The sequence below is a fragment of the Vigna umbellata genome, chromosome 10, assembly GCF_029865625.1.
Source record: "Vigna umbellata cultivar VRB3 chromosome 10, Vumbellata_1.0, whole genome shotgun sequence".
NCBI classification, from domain to species: domain Eukaryota; kingdom Viridiplantae; phylum Streptophyta; class Magnoliopsida; order Fabales; family Fabaceae; genus Vigna; species Vigna umbellata.
The window spans coordinates 20,575,856-20,602,668 of NC_142174.1; the positions used below are offsets into that span (position 1 = coordinate 20,575,856).

A 26,813-nucleotide genomic window follows, 5' to 3' on the forward strand; every position below is an offset into this window, starting at 1 on the left:
TCTTTTGAACATTAAAATTAATATAATGATATGTTTGATTTATTTCTTTTTGTATATTATAACATGAAAATCTATATTTCAATACTAATTCTCAAATTTTACCTATGTTACTTGTTTCTGATTCACCTGGTGATCGATATTTTTTTTTTAAAATACTACACTAGACTTCAATTGTTTTATAGAATCGAAATATGTAATCGAATAAGCTTCAATTATTTTTTTAGAGCCAAAACCTATTATTTTTTTATATTTTTTTATTATTTTGAGTTTTAATTTTAGAGATAATTAATGATGAAGTTTATGTTCAAAGCAAGACTCCTTTTCTTTAACCTCTTTTAATATATTTCGATTCAAGAACCCAAGTAGAATATAAAAAATAATAATATCAAAATTCTTTGTCGCACTAATAATTATAGTTTAAAAATCAAATACATAATTAGTTTTTATAAAAATGAGATATTATGATTAATATAAAATAATAAAAGTTAGTCATCATATGTTAATAGTAATATTTGTTATTAACTATATATATGATGCTAATACTTCACATTTCTTAAGTACAATGACAAAATAAAAATGACTAGAAAAATCAATAAATACATCACTTATTGAACGAAAAAATTAAACAAAAGTTACAAAATTTAAATATCTAATAATTGTTTTAATAAATACTTAATTTAAAATACACAAATTTACTCCCAACTTAATTAATTCCTCTCTATATTAACCTGATGGAGACAGAAAAAGAAAAAAGAAAAAGAGAAACAGCGTATGTTAGGGAGCTAAAGACAAAAGTTGACTGGACATGGTTGCATTCCAACGCATTTGGAAGGGAGATGCTGTCGCCAAAGAATGAAGTAATTCATAATCTGAACTATTCAACATAATATACTTTTCCATCCCCTCGTTCATGGACCAAATATATCACTCTCCTTGCGACTTCAGACGCACAACAAAGTCAAGTAAATATTCTACTATTTTGTTTAAATCTTCTTGCTCCATTTTTGCTGAGTGTCCTTCTTGTTTGCAAATAATGGCGCGGAAGGTTGAACGAAGGCCTCTTCAAGCGCCCAAAAATTTGCTGGAGGTAATCTTCATATTAGCAGAAGCGATAGCGTTGTTCTCTTACACTGAGAAACGCTACATCTTATACTTGCCCAGAGCCATCGTTCACGCTGTGTTGGACGAGGTGCTTTCCTACCTCTTACCTATTATCCATTTAAGTTGGCTTCTTTCTTCTTGTTGAAAGAGCTTTTGCTTACGTATGTGTAGGATAAGAAAACAATTGGATCTGAATGCCGAGAAACAGGTGATTGTGCAGAAGTGAAAGGCCGTCAAATTGTAAAGGAGTTATATGAGTTGAAGAGATTGTTGCGACGTGCCATGCTTTTCAGCAGCCGAAAACGCGTTCTGCCATGTCTATTTGCTGCAGGATTCGATGAGGAGGATGTCCTCTACAGGGAGACAACATCTAGGGTACGTTCATTAATAATTACTACTAATATTTGTTGATGAAATTTTGGGTTTTTATTGTAAATGACCAAATTGGATTTCCATACACTAGTAAAAAAAAGATTAGAAAGCGCAATATACGCTTCGGTTTAAGCGAAACCGAAGCGTATAAAAGCACGGTGGCAGATTCGTAATAATAACTTAAGTATATGCTTCGGCTGTCCCAGGACCGGTGTCTAAAACGTGCTACTAACTCGGTTCTACGTAAAACCGAGGCATAAACCGCTGCTCCGCTTTACAGCTGATGGGACTGATAAGAGCTATTAAATCGGTTGCTCAGCAACCGATGCCTAAAAAGCACTACTAACTCGGTTTTGATGAAAACCGAGGCATGTGCTCCTTCTCCATTTCTCTTATGCTATTTTTCACTTTCACCGCCCAACATCTTCTTCTTCCCTCCCTCGTGCTCTCACTTCTCCCAACATCTTTCGTGCTCTCACTTCTTCTCTGCCGTGCTCTCCCACTCTTCCCTCCGTTCTCTCCCATTCTACTGTAGCCTCCGTCGCTGCCTCCGCCGCTCCAGATCGCCATCGCCAAACCGCTCCAGATCGCCAAGCTGTTCCAGATCGGCGAGCCCTCCGCCATTGCTGCCTCCGAAAACGAGATCCCTTTGGCTGTTCGCGATCATTAAGGAGAACTTTATAGTGCTCCATAAATGTTTTAATGAGTTAGGGATAAGGTAGAGGTGTATTGTCCCATAACGCCTTTTTCATGTGATGTCTGATTAGATGAGTACAATTAATCTCCCTTGAAGTTAAAAGTATTCATATCAAAATTAAATATTCTTATGTTTCTTGTGTAAGGTTAATGGTACAAGGAACCAAAATGCGACAAGTTAGAGGAACCAAGGCGTGAAACATGAACAAGATAAAGGCCACTTAACTGAAGTCATTTGGGGGGTTAGCAACTTCAACCTTGAAGTTGTCTAGCCCCCCTCCCCCCGACTTCAAGCTTGAAGTGTTTAACCCCTCAAATGACTTCAGTTATGTTTAATGAATTAACACATCTATGGCACTAGGATTGAACCGTTCACAATCTCATACGAGATTTTAATAAAATTCTTAATCAAGGATTACTACAACATCTATGGTAATCTATGCTTTTGTGAGATTGAACATGTCTGAAGCTTCGAGGAAACGCTAGAAGGGGAGGGGGTGGGGGTGAATAGTGTTTTCATAACTTTTCGCAATCTACAAGTTGATCATGATGTAAGTAACACTTTATGAGTTGTTAGGCCTTGGTTGGTAAACGTTATCCTGAATGATCGTTTACATGGCCAACTCAGCATGTCCAACGTTTATACGTGTAGGTAGTACTTTTAAACAAAGCAAGGCGTACGATGAGAGTGAGAGCGTGGAATCTCTAATTATACTACATTGTTTATCGATAGACTAAAATGCACAAAATGTTTTACATTGGTTCACCTATTAAGGCTACGTCCAATTCTCCACTAAGTTAACTTAGAGGGTTCCATTAGATATTCATTGAAGTACATTTAAGTTTAACTCACTCCTAATTGTGTAGTATTATTCACCATTCTTGGTATCCCTGATCAGCGAATAACCTCTAGTTACCCTATATCAGTTCAGTATTCTCACCACTCCTGACACTCAGCAACCCTTGCCGAGATTTCCTTGAGTATTCACACCACTCTTGGTATCCCTAGGTAATCTGGTATCCATGACTAGTTGAGTTTCACCCACTATTGGTTGTGTAGTATTCTTCATCACTTCTGATATCCCTGGTCAACAAATAACCTTCAATAATCCTATATCAGTTGAGTATTCGCACTACTCCTGGTATTAGACGACTTCATCTAGAATTCCTTAACCTTTCAAAGTTAAGTTGTAAGTGTTTTGATTCTCTCTAGAATTGTAATAATAGATTTCCTACAAGTCGTTCAGACCATAAGTCTCATAGAGAAGATATGTTTACAGTACAATACAGTCTAAACACTCACATGTGTTTTTCTCATCTATGTTTTTCTCACCTTACATAAGTAAACAATTAATACAATAAAGTACTAGAGGGATGCTTTACTTTGCTCTTTATTTCTCGTTGTAGAAAATAGTAAACATTACAATGAAAATTGAGAGATCTTCTTCTGTGTTTCACTTTTTCACTCTCTCTTCTTTCTTCAAATGTATGTTTTTTCAATTGCTTGAATTCCAATCTTCAATCTCTCTGTCTCATAGTGTTGTATTTTTCTTTTTTCTCAAATGTTACGTATATCTTTTTCTACCTTTTCCTTCTTTTTAAACATATCTCCTTAGTATTTGAATACATATCCATTCAATTTTAGATACACATATCTACCAATAGGTCAGCACATCACATTGAAAATGCAGAACATCATAAATTTAACAATCATACAATAACATATTTTACACTTATATTAACAAAATAAATAAATAACATGAACTTTATGGTTTACTCAAAACTTGCACACTAATTAAGCTACATAACACATTGTGAACTCATGCAGATTTTAATAAAACATACTCAAGTCTTATTTATAAACTCTACATTTTCTCGGGTCTTACAGAGTCCATGTTAAAGCAAGCCACCAATATCCAAAATAAATGACTGGCGTTATTCACAAAAATCAACAATAATCGACATTTTGTCATGTCCATTGTTATGATCGAGAAAGTTTTGAATTTGACATCGAAGAAATCTCAACCCCCACCAATATCGCCCTAATCCGATTTCATTTAACGTCAAGTTAAAAGATTGGTGGTGTCATTGTGGTCGCTTCCAAGTAGTGCTGTCAAAACATGTTAATCAACTCGACCCGGCTTAGGCCACCATGGGTTGGCCACTTAGTGAGCCAACCCAACCTGACTCATTTATTAGTAAGCTAAAAAAATACGAACCCAGGCTGAGCGATCATGGGTTGATGGGTTGATTGCCTTATTGGTTCACTTAATTACAAGTTCTTTTTTTCAATTCTAAAATGAATAACAAATTTTTGCTAATTAAAATATAAATAAATTTTATTCCAAATGATTTTAAACTACATAGACAATTCAAAATAAAAAATACAATACAATCCAAAATCATTTAAAACTCCATATACAATCCAAAAGTAAGAAATAAAAGAAAAATAAATAAGTATCTAACATTGATCATTTTTGTGTCAATTATCCATTTATAAGATTAGAGTCTTGAATGGATAAATCTACAATATTTTACCCTCTTGAAGGATCTTCTTCTTTATTCTCATCTACAATTCAATAAAGAAGAGCGTTAACTAATAAATTAAAAAAATTGGGCGGTTGGTGAGCTAACCGAGATCCTTAGTGAGTCGAGTTCAAAATTGGCCTATTTCGAAATTTCAAATTTTTTTCTAACCCAACCTGGTCCAAACTCGTGGTGGATCGGGTTGACTCACGGATTCCAACCCGTTTTGATAGCACTACTTCCAAATGAATCGCCTCCCTTATCATCATGTTATTACCATTTGTGCATATTGTCATATACCACTGAGGAAATATATCGATGCTATACCATATCCTTAAATGCGACATAAGTCATCAGAAATACCAACTACTATTAGAATCCATAACAAGATGAATTAATCAATCTCGAATAAGCCCAAAAAATGTTCTTACTATGGTAAAGAAGATCATCATAGGAAGACATGTCGATTTCGTCAATAATTTTAACATCTTTGTATTCATAATTCTTTAATATTAAGAAATTAGACTTTTGCCTTCTATTCTACCTTTTATTCTACCTAGTACATTCTACTCATAATGAGTATAAACCACAAATCACATGATGAACAACTACATCAAGTCTTCTATAACTAAACTCCTCTATGGTAATTGATTACGAAGGCTTGCAATCGATTACATTTGTGTGTTTACCATCTATTACTTCAGGTAATCGATTATATTATTATTGTAATCGATTATATTAGCATGTAACATGAATTACAACCTCGAGTAATCAATTATAGCTTGTCATAATCGATTACAAGTCATAAAAGTTATGTGGTATATAACTTCACCTTTTACCCATTGTTAGAGCATAATTCATGTCGGAGGTGTACCCAAACGATCACCAAGGATAAAATAATGAGCAGTCATATGACTATTCCCGAACGATTGTCCACCCGCTAGAAAGAGCGATCGTTATATCATATTCACCGATTGGCTTATAGCGATCGTCTGTTGATTAAACCCAGTCAAAGGTAAGAGTCAACAGATATTCGGTCAATTTTAGTCAAAACAGATCTTTTAATCCTGACAAATTAAAGAATAAACGGTTACAAATAGGTGGCCATGATGTCGCAAATCGCAGAACCAACTAACCCAATATCAAGTACGACCAAGCGGTTGTATTTTCCAAGCGGTTAAGTTCTCCAACCAACTGGATTTTCAGGTAAACGGTTTATCTTAATGCTAGGTTAAATATGAAAAACTAGAAAGAAAAAAAGGTACGTTTTTCTGGATATCAGGAGAGGAGGAAAATATATTTATTTCTTCTGTTATTTGGACTGAGAGAGTTCTATCATTCCCTTTTTCTGACTTGAGCGTCAGAGTGCCTTCGCAGGTACTCACTCCATTCTCCCTGAAGAGTTCTAGGCAGGAGGAAGACGTAAAGATAACTACATTACAGGAAGGAGAGGACGTGACTCATCGGATTCGTATCTCGGCCTCAACTAGTATACTGAAGTGTGGAGCTACTCGACTTGTTTATTTACTTAATTTTTTAAAAATTTACCCATTTACGTAATATATATGGGAATCCAATTTGGCCATTTTCGTTATAGATTCTGAAATTTTGTTTGGCCATTTGAACTGAAAATGAATTTTGCATCTCAGATTCTGAAGCCTGCTTTCACGATTATACGTGATAAAGAATCAAAATGTTTGCTCGTGTTCATCCGTGGCACTCGTAGCATAAAAGACACTCTAACAGATGCACTATGTGCTCCTGTCTCTTTCAATCACAACACGGTTTCAGGACATGCACACCGTGGTATGGATGCTGCAGCTTCTTGGATTGGAGAACGTTGCATTCCTGTACTACTTAAAGCTCTTCATCAGTACCCCCACTTCAAGATCAAGGTATTTCTTCATTTTACTTATATGTTTTTCATAGTAATAATAATAATATTTCCATGTATTATATATATAGATCGTTGGACACTCCCTAGGTGGTGGTACTGCTGCACTGTTGACTTATAAGCTTAGAGAAATTCAACAGTTGTCTTCAACAACTTGTGTCACCTTTGGCCCAGGTATACACACTTCTTTAATTAACACATTGAGTAACTAATTCAATATGGTTTTGTATTAGAATTAAAATAATTACATGATTGTTTTTTATTAACAAGACGTTAATAGTTTCAAAATTGTAATTTTTGTAGCTGCCTGTATGACATTGGAATTGGCTGAGTTCGGAAAACCCTTTGTCACTTCCATTGTAAATGGTTCTGACATAGTGCCAACAATGTCAGCTTCTTCTGTTCATGATTTCATTGCTGAGGTAACAACGTACAATATTTTTGCCAAATATTTATTTGTTACATGTTGATTTCTCATGATATACTTTAGAAAAATGGTTTCATTCTTTGCAAAAGTAAGCTTTTATGATTTGGTATCGATTGAATAATTTACAGGATCGGACTAAGGATAATAAAAACATAAGCGGAATTAGAGCTCGCTTATCTTTTGCCAAAGCTGTTACAAAATATGCAGCAAACTATTGTTACGAGGTAGCTTCAAGCTCCCTTCTTTATAATATACATTTAAAACTGAAATCTGTGTGTGTTCTATAGGTATTAAGTCTCCATTAGTTTTGCAAGAGTTTACACTTAATTGATTCAGTGATCTTACTAGTTTTCTTATACAATATTGATCCTTCTCTCTGCCTAATAAAGGCTGTGAAGAAGCATGTGAAGAAGCATAAACACTCATGGTTACCGAAGTCCAAAAGTGAGAAGACTCACACATTGTCAGACAACTTGGGTGAAGCTTCTGGATCATCTGGGACAAGGTTTTTACCTCTTTCAAGTGAAGAGCGCTTACAGATAGAATCTATTAATGACGATGCTGAATATATTTCTAGCAATGAAGGATCTGACAATATGGATGACTCAGATGACGATGAAGAGCAATTGTTGAATCAAACGGGGAATCATGAAGAAGATAGTGTTAGTCAAGATACAACATTAGCTCGGCGACGTCTTTATCCACCAGGCAGGATCATGCATATGATCACTTCACAGATGTCTGAAAATTCAAACTCAAACCACAATGATGCTGATGAAAAATATGTCTGCTTATATCAAACGCCTACACAACTGTATGGAAAACTCAGATTTTCAAGAGGAATGATATTGGATCATCGCACGAAAAAGTATATGAACAATCTGCAACAATTAATCGATAAACTAGAGAAAAGTGATTCAAATATCGTGGAGGATTAACTTAGAGGTAACACAGATTTTATTTGTTGTAACTATTTGTTTTGGAGTTTGTTAAAGAATAAAAGTTGTATTTGTTTTTTTTTACTTTATTTATTTATACAGTCATCCAATAAATTTTTCATCTTCCTCTGATAAAAAAATTTATTTTAAAGATATTTGAGTTGAGAGAAATCATAATATATACAAAACAGATAAGTTGTATTTTATTTTTCTTTTATGGTAAGGAGAGTGAAACACGATTCAATAATGAATTTATCAAACATTTTGATGATGCAAAAAAAAAATATTATCAAAGAAATGACACTACGGATTTTGAGTGTTTTTTCACCAATTTTGATAATGGGAAATTTTGAATTTTTTTAGTGTGATGATAGAAATTCAGGATACTAACATTGTAAAAATAATTAGCTTACATTGTTTCACTGTGTTGGTATTGTTTATTTTTTATAACTGTATATTATATGTGAGTAGAGATAATATAAATAATAATAAATACACATAGTTCATAGTTATGCTCATACACCCCAAATTGTGTTTCACAATATACATTTAATATACAATTTAAATATATTCATTCTAAGTGAGATTAAGGTTGTGAAATGAAAAATGTTAACGAGAAACTTAAATAAAAATTAAAAATATATACAGATATATTCTAATTAAAGTATTAATTTTGAAAAGTAAATTAATGATTATTGGTTAAGTGTGGACATTATGATATCTAGGTTAATGAATTATTTGTGAGTTTACTTGTTTGTTTGATGTATAGATAATTTTTTTCATTGTAAAGTTTGCATTTGCATTTTAGTAGTTTTGACGTTTTAACTTGCATATTATGTTTTGATTTTGAAGAAGACGAAGTAGAAAATATTGAAAATTTTGTGAATCTATAAGTCCGGTTAACTAGGAATTGACTTTATATAGTTGTTTTTGTTTCGATTTTCAGAAACAGAGGTCTAAAGATATACAAAATTTTCAAACATCCGTTGTTTTTCTTAATTATTCTCTAAAGGTTTAGATAAATAAATTTTTCTTATAGAGCCGAAAGTGCAAAGACTTTAACAACTTTAACAAACTTCTGCAAACACTAGTCAGAGGAAATGACACCGATTATTTTCGTTCATAGGCAACGGTTTCAGAACCGAGACATATTCAGACGAGGCAAAAAGTGGTAGATTTTTTTATCTCGGTTCCGAACCGAGTTACTTTGTCTCCCTCTACTGTCTCGGTTGGAACCTGAACCGAGGTAGTAGGATCTTTTTTTTTTCTTTAGCCACCTTTGTGCTTCGGTTCTGATTTCATTTCTAGATTTTAATTTCAAACCGCCAAACTCCCAAACTGAAAAAAATCAAGATTGCAAAGACAGAAGCCCAAAAATGAATTTGAAATGAAATCTTTGTCTCACGCCCTTCTTCTAGATTCCCTACACTTCTCCCTTTCTCACGCCCTTCTTTCAACCCTTCGTCCACCATCCTCCGCCATTCTACTTCTTCCGATAGACGAGTGACTAGAATGGCTATGAAAAACGTTAAAGATGAACAAGACCCGCGCTTGAAGAGAATCTCCTCTGCAATCCAAGTTATACCTGATTTTCCCAAGCTAGGAATTTTGTTTCACGACATAACCATGTTGTTTCACAAACTCAGATAACAAAACTCGAACCCCAAAATTAGATGAATAGCTGAAACACTAAATCGCAAAAACAAGAATAGAAACCCAAATCTGAAAATGAAAAACCTAATTCTCCAATTCTCAATTTCAAAAACCCTAAAATGCCAAATCGACAAACGATTCACTCCGCTGTCGCCTTCCTCGCAACGAGCCACCGCCGTCCTCGCGCAGTCGTCTCCATCGAAGAAGTCGGAGTTGGAACCTTCGCGGAAGCGCTGCCGCTATTAGACGCGACCTCGTCGCGCCTCGCCGCTATCATACGTGACCTCGTCGCGCCTCGCCGCTATCAGACATGACCTCGCCGCGCCTCGCCGCTATCAGACGTGACCTCGTCGCGCCTCACCGTTATTAGACGCGACCTCGCCGCGCCTTGCCACTATCAGACGCGACCTCGCCGCGCCTTCGCCGCTATCAAACACGACCTCCCACGCCTCGCCGCTATCATACGCGACCTCACCGCACCTCGCCCCGTCTCTCCACGTCTTCGTTGGCCACTCACCTCCATCACAACACTCTCGCTGCTCGTCCGCATTCAAGGGAAGAAGAGAAAGGGAAGAAGCTTCAGCCTATATTGCCTCGCTGCTGGTGCGCGTTCAAGGGAAAGAAGCTTCACCCTTAATTAGGTCACTAGGCCCACTTGGAATCAGAAAGAGAAAGGATCTGGGCCTATACGGCCTTGATTCAAAATATAACAAAGGTAATATTACTATAATGTTTTGGTTCTTCAACCTAACCGGTGCCTATTAATATTGACTTCACTGACTTGACGTGTTGCAGGCATGTTTCAAGTCTTTATGCTTCGGTTCTGCATGCAACTGAAGCAGTATCACGTTTTCTAACCATTTCAGACGAAAAGCCTGGAAAATTAGTACATGTTTAGGCACCAGTTGCCTTTGAAACTGAAGTGGTAGAGCTGTTCTGCACCGGTCTTCTTTGAACCGAGGCCTATAAGGTCTCCTTAATTGTGAAACTGCCACCGCGCCTGGATAGGTAGAGGTTTGGTGTAAACAGAGGTCTAATGTGCGAGTTTAAAAGCACATTTTGTACTAGTGAAACCTCTACTACTTCATGATGGTTGTGGCCTCCAGTCCAAGTCTCCACCACACTCAACACCTCCTTTTTTAATCTCATTTTGCACTTCAACTTCTTCTTCCACATTTCCTTTTGTACCATCTCAATATGTCCCAAACCTCCAACCTTACTACCCTCATCACTCTCTACAAGCCATTGACATAGGTAAAGAATTTGATTCTCATTATTTTCTACAACCACTGGTTTGTTCATGCCATGTACAACATAGTTGACTTTTCCCAAATAATTTGTCACTTTCATCATATTTATAGCTCCTCTATCATCATACAGTTTATGTAAAACATGTATATTATAATATAACTCTTGTACTTCAACGTATCCCAAATCTTTAAGTGCACCTAGTACTTCAAAATAACTCCATTTATCAGGGTCAACATCCCAATAAGCTATCTCCCCACCTATATACTTAAAGGGCACTTCTTTTATCAAGGTCCCACTATGGTGGATCACTACCTCAAACCTTTCCTCAGACATCTCAATCCCTACCGTGTAAATTAAAACGGAGACCATTGAATTAACTTAAAGTAACACTTATGGGACCAATATCAACCCCCAAAGTGCGACAAATTTTTCCATAGTTAAGCCCCCCAAAATGCTATAAATATCATATTTAAACCCAAACTGACAACGCATTAGAAAACAATTACAGATTCCACCCATTTCACCCATTGAAGACGACAAACACCCTCCATGAAAGCAAATAATAACGAATCACGAACCCTTACCCAAAACCACCACCAACAAAATCAGATTAAGAACACTTACCTCACCAACACTGTTGAACGAATAACGAACCATGAATCACGAACCAAATTTCAACACCAATTAAAAGTAGATTGTTGAACCCTAAATCGCCCCAATTCAAGAATTGATTTTACCCTAAACGTAATTTCTCGTCTTTAATCCCTAAATTGATTTTAACCTGTGTTTTATATTTTCCACGCCATTTACTTTTATTCTCATAAATAACACCTCAAATGACCTCAGTGCCATGTCAACCATAATTGTCCAACTCATCAAGTTTTTACCAGTGGGCAAGTCTGTCATTAGCTTTTTTAACACGGTAAGCAAAAAGGATTAACGTGAACCGTTTTTGCAAAATATAGGATGTTAGTGAACTTTTGAAAGAAAAGAGGACAACTTTGAACACACCTTACGAACCCGAGAGACCAAAATAGGTATTAAACCATTAAAAAAAACCCTACATATTCTATTTAGGAATCTTAATGGGATTTTTAATTAATACTAATTCATTCAGTTTTCTAACATGGGAGAACATCAATCAGGGAATTTTGTTATCATAATTCAAAACATCGAAATATAACATTCATTAATGGACCAAGAATTTAATCCAGGCTATAAACAATTAAATGAAAATCCCTAAACTTTATAACCATAATTTCTCATAAAATTGGAAAGATCAAATTAAGGTTTGTGTCAATTAATCACTAACATGCTCTAATACTTTTAGAACAATAGAGAGGAAAGGCATTTGAAAGATTAGACGTTGAGAACAATTAATAAGTAACTTGAATTGGTGTTTGATCTTTGCTCTCTAGAGCACCGTAGGTTCCCTTTGTATTTTCTCTTCTGAGCATAAAGAGAAAGAAATATGAATGACACAATGGGCTCACAGATGGAGACCATGACCCTTTGATTAATCTCTGTCAGTTACTTTTTTTTAGTTTCAATAATAATAATTTGACCCCTTCAACAAATTAAAATTATTAATGGTCTCAACACAATATATTTTTTATGACAAATATACCCTTAAACATATTTACTTAATTAGATCAATTTATAAAGTGGAATAATGAAATATAATGATCCTAACACATTTAATAATTGTTATATATATATATATATATATATATATATATATATATATATATATATATATATATAGGGGTTTGCTAACGCGCGTACGCCTGTTTTTCAGTTGGTACATTTTAGCAATGTGTACCGGATTTTAGTAGACAAAAATACCCTTATATATCATGGATTCTAAGTTTTAAGGTTAAGGGTATTTTAATAATTTTCATTATCAAAACTTAAAAAAAAAAAAAAAGAAACCCCCCAAATCCTTACTCACCTCTCTCATTCCTCTCAATTCTTTCTCTTTCATCTCTCTCACTCCAACCTTTTCTCTGTCATCCCTACTGTAGTCCCAATTGAAAAAATCAGAAACACTTACCTTTAAACAATTTGTCTTTCTAAAGAGTTGAGTTATTGACATATTCACCTTGAGGCAAAGGTTCATTCAAGATCTCTTCAATTTCACCATCTTCACTAATTTCTCTAATTTCATCATCTGCATATGTTGAATCATCATCTCTAAAAAAACCCTCCAGGCCAATTATCAATTCTTTCGGATGTCATTATGCTTGTGAAAATTAGATAAAATTAGATAAGACAAAAATTATAAAATAAAAACTTATTATAAAATCATTTTTTGTAAGAAATTGTTTAACAAGTATTTCTGATTTTTTCCAGGTCAATTACCAATTCCTTTATGCTTGTGAAAATTGGATAAAATTAGATAAGACAAAAATTATAAGATCAAAACTCATTATAAAATCATTTTTTTGTAAGATTGTTTAACGGCAAGTGTTTCTGATTTTTTCAATTGGGGCTACAGTAGGGTGTTTCTGATTTTTTCAATTGGGGCTACAGTAGGGATGACAGAGAAAATATTGGAGTGAGAAAGATGAAAGAGAAAGGGTTGAGAGGAATGAGAGAGGTGAGTAAGGGTTTGGGGGGTTTCTTTTTTTTTTTTAAGTTTTGAGAATGAAAATTATATAAATACCCTTAATCTTAAAACTTAGAATCCATGATATATAAGGGTATTTTTGTCTACTAAAATCCGGTACACATTGCTAAAATGTACCAACTGAAAAACAGGCGTACGCGCGTTAGCAAACCCCATATATATATATATATATATATATATATATATATATATATATATATATATATATATATATATATATATATATATATATATATATATATATATATATATATAAGTAACCCAAATTACTAACAAACATATATTTACGTTTATAATCTTCAAATTATGTTTCACACTATATAATTTATATATGAAAGTAAGTAAGCATAACAAGTCAAATGACTTAGTATTACATAAGTCAATTCAGGTTTCACACTGTATAATTTATATATTAAACTATGTAAGCATAACAAGTCAATGCTGAAAGAGAGTTCCAATGCTGACAAAATCTATCCTGATCTGTAGAATATAAAGATGTTGTGTCTTTTTCAGTGGTTGCCTCCTCATGTCAATCATACGTCGTGACTGTTATATTAATGCCATATTATTAATTAATGATAATGATGAAATAATCTATAGGACAATATAAATGAATTTGCCGTCAAAAATTTTGTTTTTAGGCTTAATATTGTTAATTTTATGAAATGGTTCTAATTTTTTTAAATGTTTAATGTAGTATTATATATGATAATTTTTGTTCAATTTAGTCCCTTTTGCAAAAGTTATTTAAATCGTTAACGACTAAATGTCTAGCTATGTAATCAGTGAATGAATGCATGTCATTTAACTGCTAACCTGCCTTGACTAAAACACAGCGTAGCCCCTTCCCCACCCAAAAAATTAGGGTTTTTGAATGCAAAGGGAAAAGACTTCCTTATGTCTGCATCACGAGAGGAAAACTGAATGGGTTTCATGATGTTGTTGCTCAAAGATGAAGCTTGTGATGGTCCAATGACGCTGTCTTGAGGTGAACATGGTGTCCATAGAGGCGTTGCTGCGCTGAGCGAGGAACAACGGTCTTGCGATGGTGACACTAGGGTTCGAAGGGGATTGGGTTTTTCTGGATTTGCAGGCTCGAATGCTCGCATTCTCCACGGTTGTGCATGTTGTGATTTTAGGCTAGCGCAAGGGTGGTTGTGAAGATATCGAAATACATGAGCGTTGCGATGTGAATCTGGCTCGTGGTTGCTTGTTTGCGATTTGGTTACTTTGGTTTCTTTCTACTTGTAGGTTTCGCGATAGCTGGAGAAGATGAAGATTGATGGAGAATTGTGTTTTTGTGGCGACAATTCTGCTCTAATTGGCTTTTTCGTTCTATGTAGTTCCCTTTGTAGGTTGAAGACTTGACGGAGAAGATGAGCTCGCGCATGGCTCGCTGTCTTGCGGCGGTCATGGTTGTCGCGACAAGATGTTGATGGTGATTCACGATGGAGGAAGGGGAAGACTGTCATGGTGGTGTTTCTGGGTGGTAGTTGGACGGAGAAGATGAACAGCGGTGGTTGTGGCGCTCTATGGTGACGTAGTTAAAGTGTCCACGTCAGCAGTTTAAATGACATGTCATTCACTAATTGCACAGCTGAACATTTGACCGTTAACGATTTAAACGACATTTACAAAAAAAGCTAGCTGAATAACTGTTTTATCTTTAATCTTTTTTTCATCGCCATGAGTCAAAACTGAATAATATTGAGTTTGTTAACCATAATTAAGAGTGATATGAAAACTAATGATGTTTTTAATATTTAAATTAAGAAAGGTATGATGATTAATGTATTTTAAATTAGATTTTATGTTTTTACATATATATATATATATATATATATATGAAAATTTTTGTTTAAAATGAATACAGTTAGATGTTATTCTGATTTAGTTTTATATAGAGATACTTTTAGTTGATGTAGATTTATTGATAATTTTTCAACAATTATAAAGGTAAAAATTTTTATTTATATTGAGTTTATGAAGTGTATTTATGTTTTTAAACATGTTTGGAAAGATGATTTTTAAAGATTTTGGTTAAACTCTAATTCTTGTTTAATTTGAGTTGAGTTTTTAAATCAATGAGTGGTTTTTAAAGTTTTTAAAGTTTTAGAGAGATCCTTCATGTTTTGTATTATTTTTAATAAATTTTGGTATGATGACAAAAGATTGGTAGATTATGAACAAGGATGACAATGATTTTGGTAAATAACATCATTAGACAAAGAAACCAGTCCAAGTCAATTAGTATGAACATAGAGAATTCAATTCATTAAATTTTTGGTCATGAAAGTTTTGTTTTTTTCTTGCTTTTTTTTTCAATAGTCGTGTTTGACGTATTCTCTTTATCAACAAGAAGCTCGTGTGTCCTATGTGTATATATATAATTATATAAATAGATAAATATGTATAAATAGAAAAAAGTAGAGATCCAGTTATTTTAAGAGCAAATAAAAAATATATCTATTTTCAATATTTAATTTAAAAAAATAATGTTTACATATATTTAAAACTATTATAAAATAAACGAGTTTTAATTATAGTTTTTTGAAGGAAAAAAACTTAGAACACTCTAAAAATAAATTATCAACTATATTACTACAAAGTTATAATGAAATATTCTAAAGATGTACATATACAAAAATTTATATACGGATAATAAAAATAAATAAAAACTTTTATATATATATATATATATATATATATTATCTTTCAAACGTTTTCCATCCAACTATACCTAATTTTATTTGTGTACATAATAATAATAATAATAATAATAATAATAATAAGAATTAACAATACAAATAATAATGCCAGGATAGATTATTAAAAACAAATTTTTAACATAGTATAACATCGATATCTTTTAGCTTTTAACATCGAAAACAACGTCACTTTGAAAGACGTTAAATTGATGTCATATTTAAAAAATTCAATGTTAATTAATATTAATTGACGTAGACACATAATAATCCGACGTCCATAATAGAGCAAGGACGTCGGATATTATTTTATGTCCAACGTCAATTAACATTAATTAACGTATCCGACCTTAAGCAACTTTTCTTTTAATTAATTGTGATTTATTTTTACATTTCTGAGACTTGAAAAACAGAAAACAACAAATATAATCCAATTTTTGCTATTTTATATGGATGAACTATGAACTATAAACAAAAACACAAAACATTAATCATAAAGCACAAAAGATATGACAATAGAATTTTTTTTTTCTGATATTGTGGTAGCTCGCATAGCCAACTAATTCTTCCATATCTCCGACAAAACATTGTTTTCTCTTTTTCTGGAAATTATTTTGTGTTTTTTTCAAACTTTACAAAAATATTTAAAATAGTTAGACTTGAATTTTGAGCTGAAATTTTTGTGGAGGTTTCTCATGATATTTTGGTGCTTTGAACAAATTTTTAAGGTATTTGAAGTTATTTTCAATATACTCTCAATTCTACTCTAAACCTTAGATGTATACCATGTAGTGTAGTATAATGTAAACAACAAACAACAAACAACAACAATAAACAAATTCAAAAAATAAGTTCTTGAAAACGAAAAACGAAAATGAAAACGAAAACCAACCTTCAAAAAGGTGGGTTCGTCGAAATAAAATGTTGCCACGAATGAGAGAAACGCCTATGAAGGAGAAGAACACGAAAACAATTGATTAAAACAAACGAAAATCATACCTAAAGTAGTTAATCAACATGCATTTGTATTAAATGAAAGAAAGATTACATGTGTTGTTCGCCAAACTTCGTTCGAAAAAAGTTTGAAGTAGAGAAGGGTCTCAGGCTAAGATAAAATGAATAAATCTTCAACCTCCCGCCCAAATTTTTATTGATTTCACTAACATATAATGTCTCATTCTAGGGCATTCAACGTCTTATAACCTTTTGACGTCTAATTCTAGGTCATTCGACGTCATATGTAAGTACATTTTCACCTTCGCGCCAAATATTTTCGCAAAAATTACCAATTTGAACGTCGAACTATAGTCCTAAACGACATCTTATTACCCATTGATGTCGAATTACAGTCTTAAACGACGTCTAATAATTGCATTTATTTACATAAATGTCATCCATAATTTTTAATGTTGATTATTCAGTAGTTAGACACGTGATGTTATGGTTGTTTTTGTACGAGTGAAATAAAAATATTACCAATTCATAAATAATGCAATTTATGAAAAACACAAATATTAAGAGTAAACTATTGAAACAAATTTTTATCTTAGAAGGAAAAAATTATAATAATAATAATAATAATGATAATAATAATGATAATAATATAAAGTATAAAACAAACTAATATTTTTTAAAAGTATCATTATCTCATTTATCCAAATTAAGGACTTATAGTTATAGTGGGTATAGGTCTCTATATATATGGGGCATTTAAATTTTGTAATAAGGTATTTTTTATGTTAAGGATTTATATTTATTTGTTTGAAGAAATCATGTCGTTTTTTTATGTAAATGGATAATTTGAAGTATATTATGCTAGATATTGGATGATATATACCAAATATGTACCAATGGAATGAAACCAATGAATTTGTAATCTTTTAAATAACATAATTTTGATATTTTCTTTATATAGTAAACGAGCTAGAATAACGCTGTACTTCTTATTAAATTAAAATTAATTTCACAATTTAATTTTAATAAATATTTTCCCATATATGCTATTTTTTATTTAATTATACATGCCCATTTGAAAGTTAAAATTTATAATTTTTATTTAGAAAATTAAGTTTAATATACTTATTTTTAAAGGTGATGTGAAATTCAAATGTTTATATTTTCTTGACTTAATTAGATTCTCAAATTCGACAACTGGATGATTTTTCTTTAAACTTTTTTATAATAAAAATTAGTGTTGAATTTTTTTTAACATTATTTTGACTTAATTAAATTTTAAATTTCTTATAAATTCTAATCGTGTTTTTATTAAGTTTTTTTTTCTATATATTTAACATTACTCACGTCTCTTTTATGATATAGAAATAACAAAGTAAAATAAGGAAACAAAAAGACAAACGATTAATTATATTTTTTCTTTTTAAGCTATAACACAATTTTAGTTTTTGTTTTTATTTCAAATTTTAATTTTACTAAGTTTCTATACTTAAGAAAGACATAATTGCAATTTTTTTCCCAAGGTATTAACTATCTTTTAGCGTGACAGTTTGATTTATTATTTGTTTTGTGAAAAAAAGTTAACATAGTTGGATGAGAAAAATTAGATCTATACATTTTTTAAGTATGAAACTTAATAAAATCAAAGTTTGAGATAATGACCAAAATAAAATTATATTCATTAGTGTAGTAATTAAATCCTAATGTGGAGACAGAGAAAAAGACAAAAGAAAAACAGAAACAGTTGAAGACAAAAGTTGACTTGAGATATTCATAATCTGAACTATTCAACATTAATTATTATATGCTTTTCCATCCCTCCAAATATATCACTCTCCTCTTCCAGTCAAGCTACTTTGGCTTTGCCATTCAGGCTACTTTCAAGCTCGATTCGCTACCAGCACGGATACTCACTTAAAAAATATCCGCGGATATTTTAAAATCCACGTATATTTTAAAATTCACGGATATCCATGGATATCTGCGGATACCCACAAATATTTAAAAAAAATATTTTAATAAGTTATTAAAATAAAATTTAAATAGAATTACAAAAAATATATAAAATATAATATAAATTAAATAAAATATAAATTTAAATTCAATTTTAATTAAATTTAATCTTGTAAAATATAAATTAATGTTAATTTTAATTAAATTTAACTTAATAAAATATAAATTAATTTTTTTTATTTTTTGCGGGTAGCGGATATCCACATGTATGAATAGTATAATACTCACACTCGACCCGTTTATAAACCGGTATTAAAATATCCGCTATCCATAAATTACAAATAATAAATATATGTGAATAGCAAATAGCAATTATCCGTCGCGGATTTTTATCCACGGGTGCTGATTTTTTTCCATTACGAACAACAGTGTAACACAAAAGTACAACGTAGTTGAATATTGTTGGAAAATTAAAGACAAATTGAAAGATTGATAATTTATAACTACCTACCACTTCATGTGGCGACTACATCTGGGACCCAGTGGCATCAATTGCTATAATTTTCTTTTCTTCTTCAATCACCCTGTTGACTGATTAGTCGCCCGAACCACAGCATCTGCACGTTGAAGTCAAACCATCTTAGATAATTGGACGCAAGAAATTAGAGGGAATCTTTATGAATGAACTATGAACTACACTTCATTATGTATTTAATCCAAAATCCAAAATCTTAAGATAAGTTGTGGTCCTTCTTATTTATATTTGTTGTTCAAGTGGTTCATTTCTATGCAACTTGCAACTCCTACTCATACTCATTCAACCCAGAAAAGTAAAACCACTTGCATCACGCGTTCCTATATATATAAGGTTATGCTTGGCACATGAGACACAAACCAACGCCAACTATTTATTCTAGTGTCTTCTTTAACTCTTCTTCCTCCATTCTGCCGTGCTTCCTTCTTGTTCGCAAATAATGACGGTGATCAATGGAAATAATTGTGTGAGGATTGAACGAAGGGCACTTGAAGCGCCCAAAAATTTGATGGAGGTAATCCTCATATTAGCAGAAGCCATATTGTTGTTTTTTAACACCGAGAGACGCTACATCTTCAACTTGCCCAGAGCCATCGCTCACGCAGTGTTGGATAAGGTGCTTCCCTAGTTCTTACCAATTATCCAGTTATGTTGGGGTTCTTTAAATAGTTTCTTTTTGTTGAAAGAGGTTTTGCTTATTTTATGTAGGGTAAGAAAACGATTGGAAGTGAATGCCGAGAAAGAAGTGATTGTGCAGAAGTGAAAGACCATCACATTTTAAAGGAGTTGTATGAGTTGAAGAGATTGTTGATATGTACCATGTTTTGCAGCAGACGAAAAATCTTTCCGGAATTTCTATTTGGTGAAGGATTCGATGAGGAGGATATCCTCTCTAGGGAGAGAAGATCTAGGGTACCTTCATTAATAATTACTAGTAATATTGTTGACGAATTTTTGTTTGGCCATTTGAACTCAAATGAATTTTGCATTTCAGATTCTGAAGCCTGCTTTCACGGTTATACGTGATAAAAAATCAGAATGTTTACTCGTGTTCATCCGTGGGACTCGTTGCATTAAAGACACTCTCACAAATGCACTGTGTGCTCCTGTCTCTTTCAATCACAACATGGTTTCAGGACATGCACACCGTGGTATGGATGCTGCAGCTTCTTGGATTAGAGATCTTTGCATTCCTGTACTACTTAAAAATCTTCATCAATACCCCCACTTCAAAATCAAGGTATTTGTTAGTGTTACTTACTATGTTTTTCAATATAATACTAATTATAATAATATATATTTCCATATATATATATAGATCGTGGGACACTCGCTAGGTGGTGGTACTGCTGCACTGTTGACTTATAAGCTTAGAGAAATTCAACAATTGTCTTCAACAACTTGTGTAACATTTGGCCCAGGTATACACACTTCTTTAATTAACATATGTTCAGTTGAGTAACTAATTAAATATGGTTTTATATTAGAATTGGAATAATTACATGATCTTTTGTATTAATAACGTTAAGTAATTTTTGCAGCTGCCTGTATGACCTTGGAGTTGGCTGAGTTCGGAAAATCCTTTATCACTTCCATTGTAAATGGTTCTGACATAGTGCCAACACTGTCAGCTTCTTCTGTTCATGATTTCATTGCTGAGGTAACAACCTACAATATTTATTGTAACTGGTTGATTTCTCATGATGATTTACCGTAGAAAATGTTTCATTCTTTGCAGAATTGTAAGCTTTTATTATTAGGTATTGATCGAATAATTTACAGGGTCGGAATAAGGATAAAAACATCTCAAGCGCAGTTGGAACTCGCATAACTTTTGCCAAAGCCATTGCAGAACATGCAGTAAACTATTGCACCGAGGTAGCTTCAAGCTCCGTTCTTTATAATATGTATTTAAAATTGAAATCTCAGTCTGTGTTGTATAGGTATTCACTAGACACTAACGAGAGTTTACAGTTAATTGATTCGGTGATGTTATTAATTATCTTATACAACATTGATCCTTCTCTGTGCCTAAAGGTTGTGAAGAAGCATAAACACTCATTGTTACCGTGGTCCCAACGTGAGAACATTCACCCATTGTCAGATAACTTGGTTGAAGCTTCTGGATTTTCTGAGACAAGTTTTGAACCTATTTTAAGTGAAGAGCACTTACTCATAGAATCTATTGATGATGATGAATACGATTCTTGCAGTGAAGGATCTGACAATGATGACTCAGATGATGATGAAGAGAAATTGTTGAATCAAATGGGGAATCTTGAATTGGGAAAATGTACTAAGGAGAAAGATATCACTGAAGAAGACAGTGTTAGTCAAGATACAACATCAGCTAGGCGACGTCTTTATCCACCAGGCAGGATCATGCATATCACTTCACAGATGTCTGAAGATTCGAACTCAAACCACAGTGATGCTGATGACAAACATGTCTGCTTATATCAAACGCCTACACAGCTGTATGGAAAACTCAGATTTTCAAGAGGGATGATACGGGATCATCCCACGAAAAAGTATCTGAAGAAGTTGCAACAATTAATCAATAAACTAGAGAAGGAATGATTCAAATATCGTGGAGGATTAAGTCACATTGTTAAATTTGCTTCTTTAGAAATTCAGGATACTAAAATTGTAAAAATAATTAGCTTACATTGTTTCTTTGTGTTGGTGTTTACCTTTTATAATTGTATATTATACGTGAGTACAGATAATATAAGTAATAATATATATATACTAATAAGTTTATAATATTTGTTAATTCGTTACACAACACGCAGTTCATATTTATGCTCATGCACCCCATATAGTGTTTCACAAAATATATTTAATATACAATTTAAATGTAATTTATATTAAAGTGAGAAGAAAAAGTCAATGACGAACTCTTACATAAATTTAATATATCCATTCTAAGTGGATTATAAGGTAATTAAAGCATTAATTAAAAATTAAAAATGATAACGAGAAACATAAAATAAAAATTAAAAATATATAGTCAGATAAGTCTATTCTAATTAAAGCATTAATTTTGAAAAGTAAATTAATGACTATTTGTTAAGTGTGACATTATGATAAATAGGTTCATGAATTATTTCAAGTTTACTTGTTTGTTTATAGATGATTTTTGTATTGCAAAGTTTGTTTGTTTTTTTTTCACAAATGATTTTTGGCATTTTAACTCACCGGTTATATTTCCATTTTGAAGAAAACAAAATATATAAAGACGTTATGATGATTTTAAAAATGTTGTGATAATTTTAGAAATTTTGCAACTTATAAGTTCAGGTTAAGATAAATCGAAATCATATAGGTGTTTCTGATTTTGTTTCCAGAAAAAAAAAGAATTCAAATGTCTTACTAATTTTTTTAATCATTCTCAAAAAGTTTAAATAAAGAAATTATTCTTACGTAACTAAATTAAGATTGTTTTTTTGACTCTTTAAGTTTTACATGAACTAAATGTGTAATTAATAAAAAAGTAAATGATTGTACTACTTATAATATAATTAATTATATTTGTGAGCTGTTATTTGAATGAGTCTAGATTTGGATTCATTAATCCATTTAGCTTATCTTAACAGGTGCGTGATCATATAATGATAAATTACATAATAGTCGGTATGTCATTATAGTTTAGAGAGACCGACAAGTAATCATGTGTACTTAGAATATATTTGTATGTAAACTGTCCTACATCGTCCTAAAACAAGATTAATACTAATTTATTGTGGTCGAGAAATATGCGACCGTACAAGGTACAAAAGAACAAATGTTAAAAGAATAAAATTTAGGTTTAATACATATTTTGTTCTGGTTCGTCTTTATTGTTGTCTTCTTCTTTTTTAAAAAATTCTTCTATATTTTGCAAAAATAGTTTACGTTAGTTTTTTATGTTTATGACGTTAAAAACGTTAACAGCAGAATTTTCCCTTGATAAAAACTACGTGACTTAATTGATGTGACAATTTTTTTCTATCAGTCATTAGGTCAAATATATTGGTAAAGGACTTGAATTACTTTTTCCTTTCTTACTGTTATAAGTTCAATAAAATGTGTAAGCTTCACCGGCCAAATTTGTTTTGCTACCTCAACCGAAAATACTATGAACCCAACTAGCTTCTTTTCAAACTGTGTTCATTACTGACTACTATTTTCTCCAAGTGTGGATTGGTATGTTTTCATCAAACAGAAGCCTTGTTTCTCTTTTCTATTGTATTGGTAAACCCAATAACCTTTCAATCCCCCAATCATCCTCCATTTGATTATTGTATCTCAAGTTTTAAATTTTTCTGAAGGAAAATTGATTTAGAAAGTATTGACCTGCATACCTTTTTTTTTGTTTGGTTGAATGAAGTCCTTCTTTTGTGTCAGTTAAATGGTTTGTTTGTTTGCTACTTCACTGATTGTTTGATAACAATTCAATTTAAGTTAATGATACATTGACACAAATTATGTATCTTTTTTTATTGGATTTAGAGTATATTAGCATAATAACAAATAAATAATAAATTATTAAAAAAATGACAGATATGTTATGTTAAAATTACAGTATATTCAATTTTTCTCTTTCTTAGCTGTTTTCTCTTTGACTATTCAATCCAAATGACATCGGACACTCCACTGTAATTTCTACATCTTATGAAGCTTTCTCATCAGTAGAACAGTTGCACAACAGTCATGGGAGCTCAGAGATACACAATTAATGAGTTCATAGACAATGAATCTTTAAAAATTACCCAAGGATAAGCTATTTTCTATAGGCAAACAACAACTTGAAATATTACCCATGTTAAAATAGAATGGCTTAATTTTCAACACCAAGAAGGGGTGAATTGGTGAAATACAAAAATAATGTTTTCTTGAAATATTCTTCGCAAAGTAGATGACTCTAAAAATTTTCTTGAAACGCAAGGAAAAAGATTTTGTAATGCAGCGGAATATAATCGAATGGGTAAAATACAAAGTCGACTGAATGTAATAGAGTAGGGATAGAAAGATCAAACACTAAGTTTTTATACTCGGTCGGCCAAGCCTACATCTAGTGTCCTTCCACCACAGGAAGCAAATGCACTATAATGATCAAGGTTTTTACAACAAGGTTTTTACAGAGACCTCCACATCAAAAATATAAAATACCTCTCTAACCCTCTAATCAAAATATAGGCATATAAAAACAAAGATCAACAGCAAAATGTCCCTTCTCTTGCAGTCTTTAACACTTTGAACAATCCTCAAAGTCCAGAACGCCCACGTTCTCTTCCTGTAGTCACAACAGGGCAACACCAATCTTCACAAGATTGAAAGAAATTGATCACAAAATAGATACCTCAAGTGCAGGTTGATCAGACAGTAATAACACACAGATTCTTGCTCGTTAAGCAATCACCAAAGATGAACACCACGGTCTTGATGAATTCTTGGAGCTTTCACACATTCTGTAAGAGATCAATAATCTGAAAGAAATCAATCAAATTGTTAGAATCACTAAAGTCTCTGCAGAATTCAAATTCACGTCTATTTATAGATTTTCACAATTCTCACATGCTCAAGTCGACTTAGCTACTAATGTAGTCGAATACAATTCAGTTAAAGCAGTTAGCAACAATCAATGCAGTTAATTAATGTACAATTAATGCATTCGAATCACAATAAATGCTTGGTCAACATATTTAAAAATATAGCCGTTGTAACATTTAATGCAAGCATTAATGAAATTTCAAAACTGTAACATACTTAGTCGAATGGCTTGCGCACAAAATCGACTTTGTAACAGTTAAAAACATAGTTTTGAAAAGCTTTCTCTTCAAAAATTCTCACAGCACACTTTGAAAAAATTTGTGCAAAGCCACGAGTTTTAATCAACTTACTTCATAATGAAGTCGACTTAAAATTGCTATTTTGTCACACAATTTAAGTTCAAATAAAGTGCTTGTGGTTTTCCTTTTATAAAACTTCAGACATGCATTCACCAATAAAATCAATTATATAACACAGTGAAATGCAATGTATCAACACAATCATGTTCTCAATGCTTTAAACAGATTTACACAATGATTAAAACATATACCATGTAAGCAATAGAACATGTAACACATAAACACATGTGTTATTAATTATGTGTTGTCATCATAAAAAACCAGAAGCTTTGAGATTGTAGGTTCAGCTAAACCAATGCTACCCTATCAACAATCTCAACAACCGAAAATCAAAATAACAGTATACAAAAATATTTACTTCTAATCAATTTCCAAATAATAATTTTTTTCAAGATAAAATAAAATTGCAATGAACCTGAAGCATGAGCTCCTCCTTTGATGTGAACAGAGATCAGTCAAGAATTGTTTTCAAGTTCGTTGTCCATTCATCCTGTGAGCTATATACAATTAGTTCAGGCCAAATACATCTCTTCTACCGGAATCAAAACGAAACACATGTGATTTTTCAAATTACCAAAAATAGGTTAGGTTCAGGACCAGCTTCACTACAATTCCTAATTCAATGCAAGAGCCGAGTAGTGGCAAAGGGCGAAATCTAGCAGCGAAGGATGGAGAAGAGTGGAGGTGCTTGCGGCGGCTACTGCAGAAGAAGAATGTCCAACAACAGACGCGCAACGATGGTCACTACAAGAAAAAAGTGAATTACATACAGCAAAAATTCGTATATAAGACCTAAAATCTGTATATAATACTTGATTATATACGGATTACATACGGGCAAAAATCCGTATATAATACTATCGTAGCTATATTTATATACGGATAAATCCGTATATAATCTATATACGGAAGTTATATACGGAAGAATCCGTATATAACTTATATACGGATAAATCCGTATATAAGCTATATACAGATAAATCCGTATATAAGCTATATACGGATAAATCCGTATATAATGGTTTGAGAAGACCTAAATATATACCCTGTATATGTGATGGACAAATTTATGAACACCAAATTATGATGTCACAAACTTGTTTTCAATCGGCAAGTATGACCGAATCGTTCAAGTAATAAAACTTGGTAAGACCAAGTATCGTTCTTCCCAAAGGACTCACGGCCTAGTTTAGTTATGTGGTTTCTTGATTAACTAAGACTTACAGACGAAATATTCGGGGTTTAAAATGCAAGACAGAAAATAAACATGTATGCATGAATTTTG

General features: G+C 32.4%; 2 protein-coding genes across 2 annotated transcripts; both read left to right on the forward strand.

Moving 5' to 3' along the window:
* Positions 1-949: 949 nt before the first annotated feature.
* Positions 950-8,038, forward strand: LOC124848745 (uncharacterized). Its single transcript, XM_047326515.2, has 7 exons — positions 950-1,189; positions 1,273-1,476; positions 6,345-6,590; positions 6,661-6,763; positions 6,893-7,011; positions 7,145-7,240; positions 7,406-8,038. Exons 1-7 carry the CDS (start codon positions 1,034-1,036, stop codon positions 7,952-7,954), a joined length of 1,473 nt encoding a protein of 490 aa, XP_047182471.2. The 5' UTR covers positions 950-1,033; the 3' UTR covers positions 7,955-8,038.
* An 11,867-nt stretch (positions 8,039-19,905) lies between these two features.
* Positions 19,906-22,402, forward strand: LOC148192146 (uncharacterized). The gene is made up of 7 exons (XM_088100814.1): positions 19,906-20,250; positions 20,343-20,546; positions 20,629-20,874; positions 20,953-21,055; positions 21,176-21,294; positions 21,417-21,512; positions 21,672-22,402. The coding sequence occupies exons 1-7, from the start codon at positions 20,074-20,076 to the stop codon at positions 22,212-22,214; spliced, it is 1,488 nt and encodes a 495-aa protein (XP_087956940.1). The 5' UTR covers positions 19,906-20,073; the 3' UTR covers positions 22,215-22,402.
* Positions 22,403-26,813: the final 4,411 nt, after the last annotated feature.

What these genes read in the sequence shown, in the direction of transcription:
- LOC124848745 (XM_047326515.2), top strand. Translation starts at nt 1,034, where the DNA reads ATGGCGCGGAAGGTTGAACGAAGGCCTCTTCAAGCGCCCAAAAATTTG. An exon ending in ACCCCCACTTCAAGATCAAG is followed by an intron (nt 6,591 to 6,660) that starts GTATTTCTTCAT and finishes TTATATATATAG; the next exon opens with ATCGTTGGACACTCCCTAGG. An exon ending in CAGCAAACTATTGTTACGAG is followed by an intron (nt 7,241 to 7,405) that starts GTAGCTTCAAGC and finishes TGCCTAATAAAG; the next exon opens with GCTGTGAAGAAGCATGTGAA.
- LOC148192146 (XM_088100814.1), top strand. Translation starts at nt 20,074, where the DNA reads ATGACGGTGATCAATGGAAATAATTGTGTGAGGATTGAACGAAGGGCA. An exon ending in ACCCCCACTTCAAAATCAAG is followed by an intron (nt 20,875 to 20,952) that starts GTATTTGTTAGT and finishes ATATATATATAG; the next exon opens with ATCGTGGGACACTCGCTAGG. An exon ending in TTGTGTAACATTTGGCCCAG is followed by an intron (nt 21,056 to 21,175) that starts GTATACACACTT and finishes TAATTTTTGCAG; the next exon opens with CTGCCTGTATGACCTTGGAG.